The 19,626-nt window shown below is 59.6% G+C and overlaps 3 protein-coding genes and 1 pseudogene across 3 annotated transcripts in view; 2 read left to right on the top strand and 2 right to left on the bottom strand.

The window, feature by feature from the left end:
• FAM50A (family with sequence similarity 50, member A) overlaps nucleotides 1-183 on the top strand; it is a 35,639-nt gene extending 35,456 nt beyond the window's left edge. Inside the window, 1 exon segment of the mRNA XM_006877233.1 lies at nucleotides 79-183. Within this exon segment, the coding sequence (XP_006877295.1) occupies nucleotides 79-183 (105 nt within the window).
• Nucleotides 184-1,404: 1,221 nt separating this feature from the next.
• On the top strand, nucleotides 1,405-13,673 carry PLXNA3 (plexin A3). Its single transcript, XM_006877211.1, has 32 exons — nucleotides 1,405-2,023; nucleotides 2,179-2,718; nucleotides 2,984-3,166; nucleotides 3,959-4,087; nucleotides 4,157-4,257; nucleotides 4,397-4,520; nucleotides 4,597-4,753; nucleotides 4,829-4,928; nucleotides 5,093-5,207; nucleotides 5,333-5,533; nucleotides 5,623-5,719; nucleotides 5,821-6,011; nucleotides 6,090-6,235; nucleotides 6,307-6,427; nucleotides 6,528-6,664; nucleotides 6,758-6,928; nucleotides 7,081-7,174; nucleotides 7,264-7,503; nucleotides 7,610-7,753; nucleotides 7,830-8,064; nucleotides 8,154-8,296; nucleotides 8,381-8,637; nucleotides 9,284-9,350; nucleotides 9,437-9,583; nucleotides 9,660-9,819; nucleotides 9,928-10,031; nucleotides 10,148-10,244; nucleotides 10,538-10,728; nucleotides 10,930-11,099; nucleotides 11,769-11,981; nucleotides 12,119-12,269; nucleotides 13,161-13,673. Exons 1-32 carry the CDS (start codon nucleotides 1,424-1,426, stop codon nucleotides 13,254-13,256), a joined length of 5,622 nt encoding a protein of 1,873 aa, XP_006877273.1. The 5' UTR covers nucleotides 1,405-1,423; the 3' UTR covers nucleotides 13,257-13,673.
• A 2,296-nt stretch (nucleotides 13,674-15,969) lies between these two features.
• LAGE3 (L antigen family, member 3) lies at nucleotides 15,970-16,604 on the bottom strand. The gene is made up of 3 exons (XM_006877234.1): nucleotides 16,336-16,604; nucleotides 16,174-16,302; nucleotides 15,970-16,084 (listed from the first exon to the last, which is right to left on the bottom strand). Exons 1-3 carry the CDS (start codon nucleotides 16,602-16,604, stop codon nucleotides 15,970-15,972), a joined length of 513 nt encoding a protein of 170 aa, XP_006877296.1.
• Nucleotides 16,605-18,715: 2,111 nt separating this feature from the next.
• Nucleotides 18,716-19,275, bottom strand: LOC102821923 (annotated as a pseudogene).
• Between the last annotated feature and the right edge of the window lie 351 nt (nucleotides 19,276-19,626).

Consider the following 19,626-nt stretch of genomic DNA (forward strand, 5'->3'; position numbering starts at 1 on the left):
CGGGCGCGCGGGCCGGCCGAGGGCTGGGGCGCGTCCACGTGGCCGGTGGCCACCGGAGCCAGCGGCGGTGGGGGACAGGTAGGTGGCCGCCCTGCCCTGCCACCCATACGGAGCCGCAGCGCCCGCGTCCCAGGGCCGGTCAGCGGGACCCCCTTCCTGATGAGGACCCTTTGTGGCGGTTAAGCAGCCCCTCCGAGGACTGCGGAGGCACCTCCAGGCACGAGGGCACCCCTCAGGACCCCCCGGGTGGGAGCCGGGCGAGCCGGCAGCCCCGCGGGTGTGGGCGTCGTGGACTTGCGCCGTCCGGGTCCCCGAAGGCGAGTCGGAGGAGCGGGGTTGTCCGCGACGGCAGCTGATCGGCGCCTCAGGCCGCGCCGGGTGCGGTCTGGGGCCTCGATGCGTGTCCCTCCGGTCCCCATCCCCTGGCTCGTGCTGCTGCGGTGTGGAGGGATAAGCGTGCGATCGGGCCCCCTTCGCATGCGCGGCCTTTCTTCTCTGACTGTTGCGTTAAGGGGCCAGGATGCGGACCTGACAAAAGACCCCAGGAGAGGGGATAGATCGGAGCCCAAACTTTGCACTTTCCCGCTGGGGCCGGCTTCTTTCTTTAGCAAATGGCCCTTCCTCTTTTCGGTTCCTCCCTGATCTGACCCCCGGCCTTCCCAGCTGGGCACCCTGTTCCCCTTGGGCTTGGCCACAGACAGGCCTTCGCTGAGCTCGACATGGTAGCAGCTACCACACTGCGGCCTGGGGCTGGCCTGAGACTCGACCAGTCCCTGTACAGCCCTACCACCTCCCTCCTGCTCCCTAAGACTGGGCTCTACTTGGGGTTATCACTCCTTTTCATAAGGTTCCAGGGCTTCCCGGGCTAGGTCGGGTCCCCTTGCACCTCCTCTTTCCCAGTAGCCCCAGTATGTGGAGGGAGAGCTGTGCTGGACCACCTGGGTGCCTTCTGCCTGTCTGGGTGTGTGACTGTGGGGCCAGGCGCGTCGCGGCTTTGTGTTCTAGACTGCCAGCCAGGCCCCAGGGCTGACGAAGGGCCTGGACTCTCCAGAGCTCTGACTGAGATCCTGGTGGCAAGGCCACTTGGGTGCCCCCCTTGTGATTGTTCCCACCCTGCTTTCCCCACTCAGACGGGCGTCTCTGGGGGCTGCTCTCTCAGGGACTCTGGGTTCCGAGAGAGCCTCCTGCCTGCCTTTTTCAGCATCTGGCTCTGCTGCCCCCATGGGTGTGGCCCAAGGAGGCGAGGCCACCCTGGCTCCCTGCCAATGGGTGGGGGGGAGTGGTGATTGATGGCCCCGGGGGGCAGGCCGTGCTAGACCCTGGTGGTGGCCCCCTCCTTTTTCCCAGCTGCGGTCACCAGCTGGTGCTCTGGTGTGGAGGTGAGAGAGTGGCCTCTCACTGTCTCTACAGGCAGCTGCCGACCATGCTCCTGGTCTACCTCCTCCCGCTGCTCCTCACCATGGACAAGGCCAGGGGTAGCCGCAGCAGCAGGCCGTTTCGCGCCTTTACGGTGACGGACACCACACTCACCCACCTGGCCATGCACCGGGTGACTGGAGAGGTGTTCGTGGGTGCCGTGAACCGGGTCTTCAAGTTGGCTCCCAACCTGACAGAACTGCATGCCCATGTCACAGGCCCTGTGGAGGACAATGCCCGCTGCTACCCGCCACCCAGCATGCGGGTGTGCGCCCACCGCCTGGCCCCCGTGGACAATGTCAATAAACTTTTGCTCATTGACTACGCTGCCCGGCGCCTTGTGGCGTGCGGCAGCATCTGGCAGGGTATCTGCCAGTTCCTGCGGCTGGATGACCTGTACAAGTTGGGTGAGCCGCACCGCCGTAAGGAACACTACCTGTCAGGGGCCCAGGAGCCGGACTCCATGGCCGGCGTCATCGTGGAGCAGGGCCAGGGGCCCAGCAAGCTGTTTGTTGGCACCGCTGTGGATGGCAAGTCTGAGTACTTCCCCACTCTGAGTTCCCGCAAGCTGCTAGGTGACGAGGACAGTGCCGACATGTTCAGTCTGGTGGGTGAGCCCTGTGCCCTGTGCCCCCTCCCCCCTTCCCTCAGAGGTCTATCTGGAAGGGTAGGACTGTGGGGTTGGACTAGGGATGGGCAGGGCGCCCCAGCTTGGGGAATTGGCCACAGGCCAGGCCTCAGTGCGCGCCATCTCCTCCCCAGGTGTATCAGGACGAGTTTGTCTCCTCCCAGATCAAGATCCCCTCGGACACCCTGTCCTTGTACCCTGCCTTCGACATCTACTACGTGTATGGCTTCGTGAGCGCCTCCTTCGTGTATTTCCTGACCCTGCAGCTGGACACGCAGCAAACTCTCCTGGATGCGGCTGGCGAGAAGTTTTTCACCTCCAAGATTGTGCGCATGTGCGCAGGGGACTCGGAGTTCTACTCGTATGTTGAGTTCCCCATCGGCTGCTCGTGGCATGGCGTGGAGTACCGCCTGGTGCAGAGTGCCCACCTGGCCAAGCCAGGCCTGCTGCTGGCGCAAGCCCTGGGTGTACCCGCCGATGAGGATGTCCTCTTCACCGTCTTCTCCCAGGGCCAGAAGAACCGGGCCAGCCCTCCCCGGCAGACTGTCCTCTGCCTCTTCACCCTCAGCAACATCAATGCCCACATCCGCCGCCGCATCCAGTCCTGCTACCGGGGGGAGGGCACGCTGGCCCTACCCTGGCTCCTGAACAAGGAGTTGCCCTGCATTAACACCGTGAGCCTGCTGGGGCCTGTCTGCCTCTCTTCACCATCTATTCCTCCTCAGTGCTCCCTGAACTGGCTCTCCCTTGTGTCCCGAGTCTCCCCCAGAGCCTTCCTGTGTTCTTTCTCCTCTAGCTCCCTCTTCAGCCCAGGGATGGCAGTGGGTTCTGGCTTTTGCTCCCTTCCGGCATATGGGGGGCTAATGGTCCCCCAGTCAGCGGGCATTGCCTTCCTGCTGCCTGGCCTCACAAGTACCTCCTTTGCCTCCTCCCATCCAGCCCATGCAGATCAACGGAAACTTCTGTGGGCTGGTGTTGAACCAGCCGCTGGGTGGCCTGCATGTGATCGAGGGGCTGCCCCTGTTAGCTGATAGTACTGAAGGCATGGCTAGCGTGGCCGCTTACACCTACCACCAGCACTCGGTGGTTTTCATCGGCACACGCAGCGGCAGTCTGAAGAAGGTGGGTCTGGAAGCTGTTAGGCGTGTGAGCCCAGGAGGGAGGGGGCAGAGTGAGACGAGGAGCCAGGGATGCAGGGCAAGGTGAGGTGGGCGGCGGGAGAGCAACCACAGGGCAGTCCCACTGCCCGCACCTGCTCCCATGTCTCTTGAATTAAAGAGTACACGGGTCCCAGGGCCAGGGCCACTCGTGAATTTTGAGGTCCTCAGTTTATGACAGAAGAACAGATGTGGATAAACCCACCTATGTCCCTTCCTGCCCTCACTCTCTCCATTGCTCCCTGCTCACCTCTGGCTGTTTCCCTAACTCCGCTCCCCGCTTCAACCAAGTGACCCTGTACCGGGAGAGGGCTGCTGGCAAACACCCACTCCCATCCTACAAGGTCCACTCCCAAGTGCTAAGGGGGAACAGGTCACAATCAGTTCTGCTTCCAGGGGGCAGCTGCTGAGGCCCAGGGACCAGCCTATTCTGCTCCTGGGACCCTTTTTCTTGGGTAACAGTTTTTCAAGATGTAATTCACATAGCATACAGTTAGTTCAGCCACTTAAAGATTCTAGAATGTTCTCAGAGTGGTCCAGCTGTCACCACTACTGACTTGCTGATCATGGTATCCCTGGGGCTTTCCAGCAGGTGGCCTTGGCACCCTCTCCCCTAGCTTTGGGAGACTGCGGGATGTGGGTGCCAGGCAGGAGGGCCAAGTTCTAAGCTCCCAGTGATGGGCCCTGGCTCGAGACGATGCGCTGACAGCCAGGGGGCTGCAGCAGCATCAGGCTGTGCCCTGGTCTCCTGGCCCAGGTTCGGGTTGATAGCTCCCAGGACGCCCACTTGTACGAGACGGTCCCTGTGGTAGATGGCAGCCCCATCCTTCGAGACCTGCTTTTCAGCCCTGACCACCAGTACATCTACCTCCTGAGTGAGAAGCAGGTGGGCGTGCGATGGGCCATGGTGGGGTGGGAGGCAGACCTGGCCTGGTGCTGACGTGACTGTCCCCAGGTAAGCCAGCTCCCGGTGGAGACGTGTGAGCAGTACCCTAGCTGTGTGGCTTGCCTGGGCTCTGGGGACCCGCACTGCGGTTGGTGTGTACTACAGCACAGGTGAGGGCCCAGGGGACCCAGGAGAGCCCATTTGTCCCAGTTGTGCCCCAGTGTCTTCTCCCTCCCCCCATCCTGCAGCTAATGAGCGGAACTCCACCTCTGCTGACGTCCCTGTCACACCCCCGCCCCCCCTGCACAGGTGCTGCAGGGAGGGGGCCTGCCCAGGGGCTTTGGCCCCACATGGCTTTGCTGAAGAGTTGAGTAAGTGTGTCCAAGTTCGGGTTCGGCCCAACAATGTGTCAGTGACGTCCCTGGGGGTGCAGGTAAGCCATGGAGTGGGAGTGTGTGGCCTGGGTGGGATGGTACCCCGCCCCTGCTCTAAGGCCTCTGACTCGACAGCTGACTGTAGCCATCCGCAACGTGCCCGACCTCAGTGCTGGTGTCAGCTGTACCTTTGAGGAGGTGACTGCCAGCGAGGCCCTCCTATTGCCCTCAGGCGAGCTGCGCTGCCCCTCGCCCTCCCTCCAGGAGCTCCGGGCGCTCACCAGGGGACATGGTTAGTGGGCTGGGCTGCCGGGGGTGGGGAGGCCCCTCTGCGTGCCCTGCACTCATGGCCCTCGGCTTGCTGCAGGCGCCACACGCACCGTCCGGCTGCAGCTGCTCTCCAAGGAGACCGGTGTGCGCTTTGCTGGGGCTGATCTCGTCTTCTACAACTGTAGCGTTCTCCAGTCGTAAGTGTTGCTTCTGTTCTGGGATGAGTGGGGGGGGGTCTGCCTGCAGGGTGGCGGTCTCCACACAATGACCGCCTCCTTCCTTTAGCTCCCCACCACTGTGTCCCAGGGAGGGGGGCGCTCCCCATGTTCTTGCATGTTTCTGAAGCCCCTCTGCCCTGCAGGTGCATGTCCTGCGTGGGCAGCCCTTACCCCTGTCACTGGTGTAAGTACCGCCATGTGTGTGCCAGCCACCCCCACGAGTGTTCCTTCCAGGAGGGCAGGGTCCACAGCCCCGAGGTGAGGTGGGGCCTGGGGGTGGGCACTGGGAACTGGCCCTCTGGCTTTGCTGCCTTTGCTCTCAGTGGTCTCTATGAGCCCCCCCAAGCCCTGGCTGGGTTGTGGGTGACTGATGTCCTCCCCAGGGCTGCCCCGAAATCCTGCCCAGCGGGGACCTCCTGATCCCGGTTGGTGTCATGCAACCACTCACCCTGCGGGCGAAGAACCTGCCGCAGCCGCAGTCGGGCCAGAAGAACTATGAGTGCGTGGTGCGCGTACAGGGACGGCAGCAGCGTGTGCCCGCTGTACGCTTCAACAGCAGCAGTGTGCAGTGCCAGAATGCATCGGTGAGGCCAGGGGTCGCTGACCTGGAGTGGGAGCTTGGAGGGAGGGACACACGCTTCGTCTGAAGTCACACACTGGACCCTGTCCCCAGTACTCCTATGAAGGTGATGAGTACGGTGATACAGAGATGGACTTCTCCGTGGTCTGGGATGGAGATTTCCCCATTGACAAGCCTTCCAGCTTCCGAGGTGAGTATGGGGTGGGGCCTAGGTTGCTCACCCCTGGAGGGAGTGGGTGCCCCCGCTCTGCCGGTGCCCGCCCCCACCTAGCAGTGCCCCTGTGCCCACAGCCCTCCTATATAAGTGCTGGGCACAGCGCTCCAGCTGCGGCCTCTGCCTCAAGGCCGACCCCCGCTTCAGCTGTGGCTGGTGCATCTCGGAGAACAAGTGCCAGCTGCGTGCCCACTGCCCAACCCCCAAAACCAACTGGATGCACCCAAGTCAGAAGAGCCCTCGCTGCAGTCACCCGCGCATCACACAGGTCAGTGACACAGCCACCGGTACACCCCTTGGGCCACTGACGGCCTGCACTGACCTCGCCCCCTGCCCTGCTCTGCAGGTCCACCCGCTCATGGGTCCCAAGGAGGGCGGCACCCGGGTCACCATAGTGGGTGAGAACCTGGGCCTCAGCTCACGGGAGCTGGGCCTCCGAGTGGCTGGCGTGCGCTGCAATACTATACCCACCGAGTATGTCAGCGCTGAGAGGTGAGTGGGGGCATGTGGTGCAGGTATGGCCAGGTGGAGGCAGGCACCGGCTCACCTTCTTTGCCTCCCAGGATCGTATGTGAGATGGAGGAGTCATTGGTGCCCAGCTCGCCGCCGGGGCCCGTGGAGCTGTGTGTTGGCGACTGTTCAGCTGACTTCCGCACACAGTCTGAGCAGCTCTACACCTTCGTGGTGCGTGCGTCGTCCACCCTGTCCCCGGCCGGGCGCTGGGTGTGGTGCATCCCTGGCCACTCCTGGCTCCACCCTCCCCTCAGGATGGCTTCTCCCGCAGACACCGACCTTCCACCATGTGAGCCCGGGCCGGGGCCCGGCAGCGGGGGGCACGCGGCTCACCATCACGGGCAGCTCTCTGGATGCCGGCAGCCGGGTCACGGTGACCGTGCGAGACGGCGAGTGCCAGTTTGTGAGGTGGGTGGGGCTGCATGGCGGGGGTGGGGGGGCACAGGGCCAGGCCTGGCAGGGTCCCCCTTCTCAGCACCGCACCTGCTGCCGCCGCCACAGGAGAGACGCCAAGTCAATCATCTGCATCTCGCCAGTCTCCACCCTGGGTCCCAGCCAGGCCCTCATCACCCTCACCATGGACCGGGCCAACATCTCCAGTCCTGGAGTCATCTACACCTACACCCAGGACCCTACTGTCACACGTCTGGAGCCCACCTGGAGCATCATTAAGTAAGCTCCTTGGAGTGGCTCAGGCCTGGGGACTGGGAGCCTTAGGCGCCACGTCCTGTGTCTGTCAGCCTCACAGCCCTTTGAGTTCCTTGCCTCCAGTGCAGCTGGGGCAGTGGGGGAGGGAGGCTGAGGCCCCTGTCCCCTGTCCCCAGTGGCAGCACCACCATCACTGTGAGTGGGACCCATCTACTGACAGTCCAGGAACCCCGAGTCCGGGCCAAGTACCGTGGCATCGAGACCACCAATGTGAGTACTAGCTCCTTTGCCCGCTCCACCCCACTGTCCTCGACTTGGGGTCTTCCAGGTTGTTAGGCTGCACACGCTTGTCCCCACAGACGTGCCAGGTGATCAACGACACAGCTATGCTGTGTAAAGCCCCTGGGATTTTCCTGGGGCGGCCCCAGCCACGGGCCCAAGGAGAGCACCCTGATGAGTTTGGCTTCCTGCTGGACCACGTGCAGACGGCCCGCTCGCTCAACCGTTCTGCCTTCACCTACTACCCCGATCCCAGCTTTGAGCCACTTGGACCCTCTGGGGTCCTGGATGTCAAACCTGGCTCCCACGTGGTGCTGAAGGTACCTGCCAGGGGCTGCAGACATGGGCAAGGCAGCGAGATCTGGGAAGGATGGGGTCAGGGCCGGCAGGGACCGGACCTGGGCCAATGGACCACTCCTTCCCCAGGGCAAGAACTTGATCCCTGCAGCTGCAGGCAGCTCTCGTCTCAACTACACTGTGCTGATTGGGGGCCAGCCCTGTGCGCTGACTGTCTCAGACACACAGCTCCTCTGCGATTCACCCAGCCAGACTGGCCGGCAGCCTGTTATGGTGGGTGGGGGTGGGCAGGGTGGTGGAGGGCCTAGGGGAGGGCAGGAGCGCAGCTTACCCTGGGCCTGCTCTGTAGGTGCTGGTGGGTGGCCTGGAGTTCTGGCTGGGCACGCTGCACATCACTGCCGAGAGGGCGCTGAGCCTGCCTGCCGTGGTCGGGCTGGCCACAGGGGGTGGGCTCTTGCTCCTGGCTATCACCGCCGTACTGGTGGCCTACAAGCGCAAGACACAGGACGCAGATCGCACGCTCAAGCGGCTGCAGCTGCAGATGGATAACCTGGAGTCCCGCGTGGCCCTGGAGTGCAAGGAAGGTGCCTGGGGTGGGGTGTCGGGGCTGGGCAGGTGGGAGGAGGCTAGCTGGCCTCGGCCCCCGTAGCTCAGCTTACCCCTCCCTCCCCAGCCTTCGCTGAACTGCAGACAGACATCAATGAGCTGACCAGCCACATGGATGGAGTGCAGATCCCCTTCCTGGACTACCGTACCTACGCAGTTCGTGTGCTCTTCCCAGGCATCGAGGCCCATCCTGTGCTCAAGGAACTTGATGTGAGACCCCCTTTCCCTGGCTCCCATTTCCCCTACCCCTCTCCTTCCCCCTTGGGTACCTCCCAGACTCCCTGCTCCCCACAGACACCCCCCAATGTGGAGAAGGCCCTTCGCCTCTTTGGACAGCTGCTGCACAGCCGCGCCTTCGTGCTCACCTTCATCCATACCCTGGAAGCCCAGAGCAGCTTCTCCATGCGAGACCGCGGCACTGTGGCATCACTAACCATGGTGGCCCTGCAGAGCCGCCTCGACTATGCCACTGGGCTGCTCAAGCAACTGCTGGCCGACCTCATCGAGAAAAACCTCGAGAGCAAGAACCACCCGAAGCTGCTACTGCGCAGGTACCCTACCTGTCCTTTTCCTATTCTGGCCCTAGTCCTGCCTAGCCCCGCCCCTGGCTAGCTTTGCCAAGCCTGACTTTTCCCATGGTGCCCCCACCATGGCTAGCTCCACCCCTGCCAGGCCCTACCTCCATTCTTGTCCCTCTCTGGCTAGCCCCTGCTATGCCAGGTCTCACCTTCCATTCTGTCATTGCTCTTGCCAGGCCCCGCCCCTTGCCTGACCTTTCAGGTTCTGGTCACACCCCTGGTTAGCCCCACCTCTTCCAGGCCCCACCGACATTCTGACTCCACCCTGAATAGCCCCGCCCTTTCAGGCTCCGCCTTCCATTCTGATCCAACTCCACCTATGTCCCACCCCCTGCCTTTCTTTCTGGTTCTGCCCCTGCACCTGTTAGGCCCCACCTCCATTCTGGCACTACTGTGACTAGCCCCGCCCACGTCAGGCTCTGCCTGACCATTATGGTTCTGACCCCACCCCAAACTAGGCCTGGTCCCCTGCAACTTCCCTGTCAGACTAGGCCCCGCCCTTGCTCGGCCTTTCCGGTTCTGGCCCCACCCCTTGCTGGTCCCACCCCCTGCTCTTGATTGGCCATACTCCTGCTAGGCCCCGCCCCCTGCCAGGCCTGAGCGCCCCTCTCTGCTCTAGGACCGAATCAGTTGCGGAGAAGATGCTCACCAACTGGTTCACTTTTCTGCTGCACAAGTTTCTGAAGGTACGTGTGCGGGTGGGCGATAGGGCAGGTGGCAGGGACAAGGCTGCTGTCAGGAAGCCTCTAGCTCTGTGACTGGCTGGCTGCAGGAATGTGCAGGGGAGCCGCTCTTCCTGCTCTACTGCGCCATCAAGCAGCAGATGGAGAAGGGCCCCATCGATGCCATCACGGGTGAGGCTCGCTACTCGCTGAGCGAGGACAAGCTCATCCGGCAGCAGATCGACTATAAGACGCTGGTGAGGGGCCAGGCCAGGGTGTTGGGGTGGGGTGCTACTTTGCCCGGCACTGACTCAGGGGTCCCCTTGCTCTCAGACCCTGCACTGTGTGTGCCCTGAGAGCGAGGGCAGTGTCCAGGTTCCCGTGAAGGTTCTCAACTGTGACAGCATCACCCAGGCCAAAGACAAGCTGCTAGACACCATGTACAAGGGGGTGCCCTACTCCCAGCGCCCTAAGGCAGAGGACATGGACCTGGGTGAGGCTGGCCTGTCTGTTCTGCTCTACCACCACCCAAGGAATGGGCTCAGGGTCTTAGGGCAGCTGGGAGGGGCTGGGGTCCCTCACTACTGTCTGTGGCCCACAGAGTGGCGCCAGGGCCGCATGGCCCGCATCATTCTCCAGGACGAGGACGTCACCACCAAAATCGAGTGTGACTGGAAGAGGGTCAACTCGCTGGCCCACTATCAGGTGAGGAGCTGGGAGGGAGTGGTACCTCGGCTTCTCCCCACTCTCCCCCACACCCACAGTAAGATGGTGGCAGCAAATGCTGACTCAGGTCCCCTCTCTGTCTCTGGGGTCTCCAGGTAACAGATGGCTCCTTAGTGGCACTGGTGCCCAAACAAGTGTCCGCCTACAATATGGCCAACTCCTTCACCTTCACTCGCTCCCTCAGCCGCTACGGTAGGTCCTTCAGTGCGGAGACAGTTGGGGAAACTGAGAGGTCACCCACCCCCACTGTCCAGTGGTCAGCTTGGCTCAGTAGGTCCTCCTGGCCCTGTCCTTGGGAGCTACCTAGTTCGGAGAGCTTCGAAGTGGGCTGGGCCTCGCAGCCCCTGCCATGACCCAGAGCCCCACAGCTCTCTGAGGGGCTTTGCTGTCCTCTGTCCTCGGCCTCCGAGAGCTTGTCTTCGCAGCCCCTGCCGTGACCCTTCGCTCCGCAGCTCTCTGAGGGGCTTTGCTGTCCTCTGCCTCAGAGAGCTTATTGCGTACAGCCAGCAGCCCTGACAGCCTGCGCTCGCGGGCTCCCATGATCACGCCTGACCAGGAGACAGGCACCAAGCTATGGCACCTGGTGAAGAACCACGACCACCTGGACCAGCGTGAGGGCGACCGTGGTAGCAAGATGGTCTCAGAGATCTACCTGACTCGGCTGTTGGCCACCAAGGTGGGTCTGCCCTGCACACCCAGGGCCCTGAGGTTGGCCTGGTCTGCTCAGGGAAGGGCTTTGGAATCCTTAGAATTCACTGGGCCTTTCTCAAGGCCTTGGCTACGGAAACTTCCATCTATGCCTGGAGTTACCCCTGGCCTGGGTCAGAGCGGGACCCTGGAGGAAAGCCCCTCCACCTGCATTGTCCTGCGCCCTCAGGGCACACTGCAGAAGTTTGTGGACGACCTCTTTGAGACCGTTTTCAGCACTGCTCACCGTGGCTCAGCCCTGCCGCTGGCTATCAAGTACATGTTTGACTTCCTGGATGAGCAGGCTGACCAGAGGCAGATCAGTGACCCCGATGTGCGGCACACCTGGAAGAGCAACTGGTACGTGGCCGTGAGGGAGGCGGGGAGGGTGGTGGAGCTCACTGGGTTCCTCCTGCTAGGGGAACCCACAGCAAAGCACTGGATGAGTGATTTGGGAGGTGGCCTCAGGGGCCAGTGTTGGAGGAAGCTGCCCTGGTTTCTTCCTGGCAGGGCGGCCATCAGCAGAACAGCGAATGCGAGGGCCAGGGCTGAAGGCTGGGCTGGACAGTGGGGGCCCAGGTGGAGACAGCCGTGATAGAAAAGTGGGCAACATCCTCTTCTCACTTCCTGGAGTCCCCCAGAAACGTAAAGGGAAGGCTGTTGAGCCTTGACAGTCTTTTCTTTTTTTCCCAAGATTCTTTTTTCTGTTCTCAGTGAAAGTTTACAGAGCAAGTTGGGTTTTTTGTTGTTTTTTTTTAACAATTTCTCTGCAAATGGTTCAGCGTGACCCTGGGTCTTCTGCTGTCGTCTCTGAGTCTTAAAGTTCCCTTCTTTCCTTTTGCTCCAGATGAGTGGAGACCACTATTTGATAGGCTTTTCATAGGCTGAGTTTTGGAAGCAGACTGCCAGACCTTTCTTCCTCATGCCATTTCTTGCCTGCTCTGGACAAACTGTGAGCTAGCCAGACAGTGGCCATTCAGGGGCTGGGGCTGGGAGAGGTCTGACTGATCCCTTCTCCTTCACCTGCAGCCTACCCCTGCGTTTCTGGGTGAATGTCATTAAGAACCCGCAGTTTGTGTTCGACATCCACAAGAGCAGCATCACAGACGCCTGCCTCTCAGTGGTGGCCCAGACCTTCATGGACTCCTGCTCCACGTCCGAGCACCGACTGGGCAAGGACTCGCCCTCCAACAAGCTGCTCTATGCCAAGGACATTCCCAGCTACAAGGGCTGGGTGGAGAGGTAGGCGGGGGAAGGCAGGACTAGGGCCCCAGAAGCTGGGCCGTGGGGGTGCCTCTCGGAGGCTGACTGGGCCGGCGAGGGGGTGGGATTTGGCCTTGGGGGAATTATGCTCAGGCAACCTGTCTGGACTCCACCAGGTACTACCGGGACATCGCCAAGATGGCGTCCATCAGTGACCAGGACATGGATGCCTACTTGGTGGAGCAGTCCCGCCTGCATGCTAGTGACTTCAACGTCCTGAGTGCGCTCAGCGAGCTCTACTTCTACGTCACCAAGTACCGCCAGGAGGTATGTGCTGCCCCCGCCCCTTAAAGTTCAGTGTTCTACCCCAAGGGTACGGTGTGAGGCAAACACAGAAGTCTTGGTGGGGAATGGGACCTATCTTTTGGGTTGCCCATGGTCCCACTCCATGGAGGGACCCAGGCAGGAAGCCAGTGGTTGGGGCACAAGGTTCCAGCTGGACAGAGTTAGGAGACAGGAGCAGCAGGAGGGTAAGGGGAGGGGAGGACAAGGCCACTTGTAGGATCCTGGGCTGGTGGTACGAGGGCACTGGGGACGTTGTTGGCACACAAAGCCCTGAGCCCAGAAGGTTTCACTCAGGGAGGCAGGGAGGTGGGATAGAGAGAGAAGGGTCCCAGGACCTCAGAGGGTCAGAGGGTGGCGAGAGGAGCGGCCGTGGGGAGGACAGGAATCCGGGAGTGTGGGCTGGGGTTCTGGGACACGGGGGAGGTCCCAGGTGTCATTCATGAGGTGGGAGCGGTCACTTGTCAGATGCTCCTGAGAGGTCTAGTACCATGGAGCCTCCCTCCCAGGTTTGGCAGCGAGATGGCAGTGACCTGGAGGAGATCGGTTTGGGTGGAGGTAGGGGTGCTAGGTGGGACTAGGGAAGTGAGGAATTGGGGACTCTCGTCTAGACCACCCCGGGAATGGTGGCACCCTGTCTGTGAGGAAGAGGAGGGGAAAGTGCTCTGTGAGTCATTGGAGGGGGCCCCAGGTCCCGGGTCCCAGGTCCGGGACAGGCTGGTGGGCTGTGTAGAAATAAGTTCTCCTGATGTTCCAGAACGAGAGCCCACCGAGGAGTGTGGGAGAGGGGAGCTAGCCAGGGGCGGGGGCTGTGCACAGGGGGAGCTGCCCCTTCGTCAGGCTTCATTCCAGGGGACCCTCCACGCCCCCTCCCAGATACTGAGCGCCCTGGACCGAGACGCCGCTTGTCGTAAGCACAAGTTGCGCCAGAAGCTGGAGCAGATCATCAGCCTCGTGTCCAACCACAGCTGAGGGTGGAGCAGTCGGGTGAGGAGGGGGCGTCTCTGTCCTCAGCTGTCCTCTCACAAAGGGGCTGGCTCCCGCCCGGTCCCCAAGCTGACTGACACCCGGAGCAGGTGCGTGGGGGAGGCACCGGGCTATGTCCCCAGCACACACCTGGGCCCCCTTCACTAGTGCCTTGCTTTGGGCCCTGGGGTGGGGGCAGAAGACAGGACCAAGCCCCCCTAACCCAACAGCAGCAGCAGCAATACCCCACCCTCCTGCCCTGGTGCCCAGATGTGGCGAGAGCCCCTGCCCTCCTTCCTATTTATACCCCAACCACCTATTTATTTAATTTAACTCCACCTCACTGTTGCCATCTGTGAACGTGTGTCCCTCCTGGGATGTTGCCGACCTCACCCACCTTCCTCTCCACCTGTCCTGGGTCCTTGTGAAATTGCAATGGAAGGGGGTCCAGGCACTAGCCGACTTGGAGTGGGGGTGCATCTGAAGCTGCCCTCCACAAGTAGTGGGAGGCAGATGCTCTGTTCTCAGGGCCCTGATCTCTCTGAGCATGGGAGAGCAATAACCAGGCCAGTGCTGCGGCCGAGCTAGGCCTGAGGGCACGGAATGCCCCTTCCTCCTGGCCCACTGCCAAATGTCCTCAGTGTTGTCTGCACTGGCCCTGAAACTTGGCTCTCCGCTGCCCTGTCCTGCGCCTGCCCCGAGGGGCCGAGGCGGCAGTGCCTTACTCCTCCGTGTCTTCGGCCTCTTCTGAGCAACCTGGCCTGTCTGTGTCCCAGACCCCGGTCGTCCCCTCTTGGGTTGCATGATGTTTTCTTTGTTCATGGAATGTTTTCCTTTTGCTAATTAAATGTTGGGAAAATGGAGTGCGTGTGGCTTTGTCCTTGGGGCAGGTGGGTGTCTAATGTGAACACAGACGGGCAACCCCGTTAAGACTCCACGAGAGCTGGACTCCTATAATGGATGAGAGAGTGACTTGTCCCAGATCGTGTCCAATCCCCCCTTTGATTTATATCCTGAATCGATTTCTCACCACCCACCGTGACTAGTCTCTCGCTTTCTGTCCAGCCCCCGCCTAGCCACTTCTCAATTGGGAGGCAGAGGGATTCTGTTAAGATAGAAGACCAATCAGGTGTCCACTCTGTTCAGAATCCTCCAGTACCTTCAACTGCACCCACACTCCTGGAATGCCGGTGACTCCTTACTGTCCCAGGGGTCTCTCCTGCCATGATGCACCCACCTACCTCTGAGCCCCAAACGGGTTCCAGCAGGTCACGGGCTGGGGGGAGGGGAAGCAGGGCATACCAGCAGTGTTCTGGGTCAAGAGAATAGCATTTGACAAGCTTGGTGAGGCAGACTGATGAAATTCAAGAGTGAGGATATTGGGGTTCCTCCTCTGTGCAAGCACTGTTCTAGGAGCTGTTGATAACTGCGGAGGTGTGGGGGTGGTAGGTCAGGAAAGCCTGGCTGGAGTGGGTGACAATTGAGAAGGAGCTGGAGGAAGGCTGGCAGTCGGGTGCACCCCAGGCAAATAGAGTTGCAGACAGAAGAAGGCAGTGCAAAGACCTCTGTGGCTGGATTGGAGTGAGCAAAGGGGAGAGAAAGGGGCGGGGCCACTTTGGGCTCTGGGAGCCTCTGTGAGGGATCTGGGAGCCCATTGGTGGGCTTGGAACAGAGGGGCGGTGGGACCTGAGACCAGCCTTGTCTTTGAAGCTGATTCAGGGCTTTGCAGGGAAGGGGGACGGGTCAGACTGGAGTCCTGTCCCCAGTGAACTGGCCTCACCATTTGGGGCTACATTTAGGATCCGATTGTTGTTGTTAAGTGCTGTGGAGTCGGTTCCGACCCATACAGACCCTGTCTCGGGTTTCTGATGAGCGAGCGGCTGGTGAGCTGCCTGCCGACCTTGCAGTCCAGCACATTAACCCACCGTGCCCCACCAGAATCAGATTAAGAGATTAAATAATGACTGGAATAGTGACTGAGTTCAGTAACACTGCCTTGAAATCTAAGGTAAATAAGCCCTCCTGAAAACAATTATAATCAGGAATCCCCTGAATCATTATTACCTCTAAGAGAACGAAATGACGACAACTTAGTTGTCCTGGAATGACATTATGAGACTTCTTTTTCTGCATCTATTCAATAGCGTGCTTCTGAAGAATTTATAGACAGAGGAAAAACTCAATGTTAAATGAAAAACAAAATTAGGGAAAAAACCTTGAAGTTAAAAAAATGATGGGTTCTATGGGAGGGGGCTTCAAAAAGTTCACGTGGACAAAGGGCACTGAAAAGCCCCTCATACTATTGTTAAGTATGTCATATTTAGACACAATGATTGGCGTGGCTGCTCCTTGAGTTGGTTGTGACGCCAAACGCCCCTGTACAGAGGTTTTCACGGAGGTGTGACGTGCTGACCACGCGTAAGCAGTCAGTCCACCCAAGCAGAACTCCGGGCCGGTGCTGTACCGTGGAGTCGGTTCCGACTCACAGCGGCCCTGCACAAGGTTCCCGGGAGCAGAAGGCCTCCTCGTTCTCCCCCGGAACCGCTGGAGTGCCCCCTGCAACCCCGGGCAAAGGAGGCCGGCCCGGGCAACAGAAACTCGGCTTTATTGTGTGCGTCCACGGACTAAGCTTTAGCGGCCCTCCTCCAGCACCATGGGCAGGCCCGAGGCCAGCCAAGGGGCAGTGGAGGCCAGGCGGAGTGGTCAGCCCGCGCTGGGCTTAGCGGAACACCGGGGGTCCAAAGCGCAGCATGGTCCGCACCACCAGGGAGAGCTGCTCCAGAAAGCTGATGATGGAGATCCGGAGCAGGCGAGGCTCTTCTGCAATCCAGCGACTACTCAGGGGGACAGAGAAAGGCGCGTCCCCGGCTGCCCCTCCGTGCACGGCTCGGCCCCGCGCCCCCCGCAGCCCCCAGGAACTTACACAATCAGCCTACTGCCGTCCACAGCCAGCTCCTTGGCCACCAGCCCCGGATGGGGTTCAGCATCCGGGGCCAGGGACCCGCGGGCGATGTTCGCCTCCAGGGGCGAACGGAATGGCACCGTCAGGGAGCTGAGGCTTCAGTTAAGGCGCCACCGACCGCACTCACGCCGCCCCTCCGCCTTCCGGCCCCCAAACACCGCGACCCGTTCCTGGGCCGTCCCGCCCACTCCCCGGTCCCGGCCCGGCCCGGCTCCCCTACTGCCGCCGCCTCGGAGCGGATACAACTCGTGGAGTCGGCCGCTGGAACTTGGAAGCAACGGTTCGGCGTCTCCTCCGGGCCCGCAGCCTTGTGGCATGTGCACTGCCTGAGCAACATCTTCCGCCGCCGCCTCAGCGGCTTCGGGAGCACCGCCAGAGTCCGGGTCCTGCATGTCCACTGGCACGCCTTCGGCCCCGCCCTCAGAACGCTGACCGAATCCCTCCGTTCGCTCAAACAACGCACCAGAACGGAAGTTCCCTCACGAAACCACGCCCCCCAAGTGCAGGGCGCCACTCTCTGGCGCATGCGCACACTGGCTCTTCGCGAGCCGGCCGGGGAGCAGTCGCTTCCCGCCTAGCTGCTCGCTGGAGCCGCCATAGACCTGATGGACTAGAGGAACTGAGGTTCCCTCCCCAGGCTCCGCCCCTTAGCTCAGGAGTCCAAATCCGGGCGCCTGCGCACACACGCTCCTCTTGAGGCCAAAGGCGTGGCGGTTTCGCGCCAAGCTAGCCTTGCTAGAGCTTCCAGAGACCCCCGCCCCCATGGGTGCGGAGAGACTAATTCTTAGTGCTGAGCTCTGCTCTCCAGAGCGCATGCGCAAACAAGCTCCTAGGGAGGCCTCTAGACGCATGTCTGGCCCTTTAGTGGAGCCCCAGGGAGCCCATGGGCCGGAGAGACTGACTCTCTCACGAAGTTCCGCCCCTGTGTGCAGGACGCGACTCAGGTTTCCCAGAACACTAATTGTCCTGTTCTGGTCCCAGAGGACCCTGTGGGCTCTGTGGCCTCCTCACGAAGATCCGCCCCTCAGCACAAGAGCCACCCAAGTGCCTTCCCAAGCAGGCCCGCCGGGAGCCTTCCGGAGTCCTGGCGGTGCAGGGGCTCTGCGTGGGCTCTGCGTGCGGGCGAAAGCTGAGAGTGTTTGCACTGTACAGGGCCCTGGAGTCGCTTCCGACTCAGAGCAACCCTGTATAGGGTTTCAGAGGAGCGAATGGTGACTTTGAACCGCTGACCTTGTGGTTCAAACAACCGACCTGGCGGCCCACAGCGCCGCACCAGCACTGGGAAACCCTACATAGCGTCACTATGAGTCGGAATTCAATGGATGGCCGTAGGTTTGAGGCTTTAGGGAACCTTTCTGGTGCTTGATCGCTTGCTGTCCAGCCACGCCTGCCTGGGAAAGATGGCGAGGAAAGCGTCAGACTTCTTCAAGATGTGACCCCGAGGTGCCCGCACCAAAATCTCACCTGCTGAGGCCGCTGGGTGCATGGCTGGCCCTGGTTTGGTTTAGGAGATTAAAGGGGGCCGAGACTGAGGCCTCTGCCCTTTCGCCCCTCAGTGCTTGTGTCAACAGACCTTGTGGTTTGCAGTCCAGTGCTTATCATACAGCAGCACCAGGATGCCACGAGAGTCCTGTAAAAATAAGTAAATAAATAAACAAATACAGATCTCTATGATATCAACTTGATGACAACTTGATTGACACATGCCAATATGGAATTAGATCCAGGGTGTATTATCTAAAAAAAAAAAAACAACCACCCAAAAACCCAGCATGCAGAGGGCACACAGTCACACATAAGTTACTGAGGAAGACGTAAAAGAGGCTGCCTGAAACGAATGAAAACGTTTATCTGTAGAGAGTTGAGCGGGGTGTGGGATTCCTTGGACCATATCTTTTTGTTGTTGTTTTTTTTTTTAGTTTTTACTTTGAATTATGCGATCGTTTACACGGGAGAACGTTATCTTTACATTCATCCTATCGTATTTCATTTAATTGCAATGATCACAATCCCCTGCATGCGTCATCAACCAATGAAAGGTACACCCCACACGCCTGTCCCCGGCCGCCAGCACACAGTCCCTCTCCCTGCACCTTCTGTTGTATTTATTTCCTGAATTTCCCAATACAATTCCCTGATTCTGCAGGCAAAGAGTAAATTATTCTAAAAGTCCAAAGGTAAATACCCCCTAAAATGAAGCATTATGGTCTCCGGTCAAGTTTAATAGAAACTACAAAAGATCCGTAGGCTCATGTTGCACTACCGACACACGGTCCACAGCAGTACACTGATCCACTACCGACACACAGCAGCTGGCCTGGCCAGGTCCACCAGGGCGAAAAGGAAGGTTGCCCACTCAGCTCCTGTAGGAAAGGTCTGTCCTATTGTACCACATGACAGCCAAGTCAGACGCTTTGTGTTAAAAGCATAAACAAATTACAAAAGAGGTTTGTTTGTTTTCTCAGGGCGGCTTGCTGCCTGGCATTAAAGTGGCCCCCCGCACTCACTTCTGAGCATCAGACTTCTGGCCAGCTGGGCACACTTCCCCATGTTCTTCTGTGAACTGGAAGGCCTGAACTAGTCTTAGGGTCTCATCCACAGAGCGGCTCATCCACAGGGAGGTCATTTACAGTGATCTGTGGAAGGATCCGTTTATCATCAGTGATGAAGAGTCCTCTAAATGAGACGGCTTCACCCGCCTTTAAGACCCCATCATAGTCCTGAGCAATTGTGCGCTTGGGCTCTGATACCAAAGGACTATTCATGGCTCCCAGTCCTCCTTGTTTTTTGGGTGTGTTGATCCAAGCCAGATGACAGAAGTGAGAATCCCCCCAAAGCACCAATCACTTGTCAGTTGAGTTTCTTAAATTCTTCTGCCCTGTCACTGAAAGCAATGATTTCAGTGGGGCACACAAAAGCGCAATCAAGAGGACAAAGAAGGAACACAGTATGTCTTCCTTTGTAGTCAGGCAAGCTGTTATCTTTGAATGGACCATCCGGCATAGCAATTGGAGCTTTGCAGTTGGGAGCAGGGTGCCCAATTTTGGCAGTTCCTGAAGACATCTTCAGGTATCTATCAGCAGTTGCAATACCAAAACCACTAGTCGGGTCACTAGTCAGGAAGAGAACCCTGGACCCTATCTTTTTGTGTAGTTTTGGCTTTTGAACAATGTAAGTATTTCACATATTAAAAAATAAATTTCAAAGGAGGAAAAAATAAAACACCAAATTTTAAGAAAAGCCCAAACTAAGGATCCTAACAGCATATCTGATTGACACCAAAACCACACAGAAAAAAGAATGAATTCCAGTGCCTTTGAAACCGTTAACAGCTAGCTCCCTTTGTGTGCTATATTCTAAGAACAAAAGTCACTGAGTTTTCTTTTAGAATGCTGGTTGTTGGTAATGGTGGCG

This window comes from Chrysochloris asiatica, unplaced genomic scaffold (genome assembly GCF_000296735.1).
Source record: "Chrysochloris asiatica unplaced genomic scaffold, ChrAsi1.0 scaffold00445, whole genome shotgun sequence".
NCBI classification, from domain to species: Eukaryota; Metazoa; Chordata; class Mammalia; order Afrosoricida; family Chrysochloridae; genus Chrysochloris; species Chrysochloris asiatica.

What these genes read in the sequence shown, in the direction of transcription:
- LAGE3 (XM_006877234.1), bottom strand. Translation starts at nt 16,604, where the DNA reads ATGCAGGACCCGGACTCTGGCGGTGCTCCCGAAGCCGCTGAGGCGGCG. An exon ending in AAGGCGGAGGGGCGGCGTGA is followed by an intron (nt 16,303 to 16,335) that starts GTGCGGTCGGTG and finishes CTGAAGCCTCAG; the next exon opens with CTCCCTGACGGTGCCATTCC. An exon ending in GACGGCAGTAGGCTGATTGT is followed by an intron (nt 16,085 to 16,173) that starts GTAAGTTCCTGG and finishes CCCCCTGAGTAG; the next exon opens with TCGCTGGATTGCAGAAGAGC.
- PLXNA3 (XM_006877211.1), top strand. Translation starts at nt 1,424, where the DNA reads ATGCTCCTGGTCTACCTCCTCCCGCTGCTCCTCACCATGGACAAGGCC. An exon ending in GAGTATGTCAGCGCTGAGAG is followed by an intron (nt 6,236 to 6,306) that starts GTGAGTGGGGGC and finishes TTTGCCTCCCAG; the next exon opens with GATCGTATGTGAGATGGAGG. An exon ending in CTGTGCTCAAGGAACTTGAT is followed by an intron (nt 8,297 to 8,380) that starts GTGAGACCCCCT and finishes TGCTCCCCACAG; the next exon opens with ACACCCCCCAATGTGGAGAA.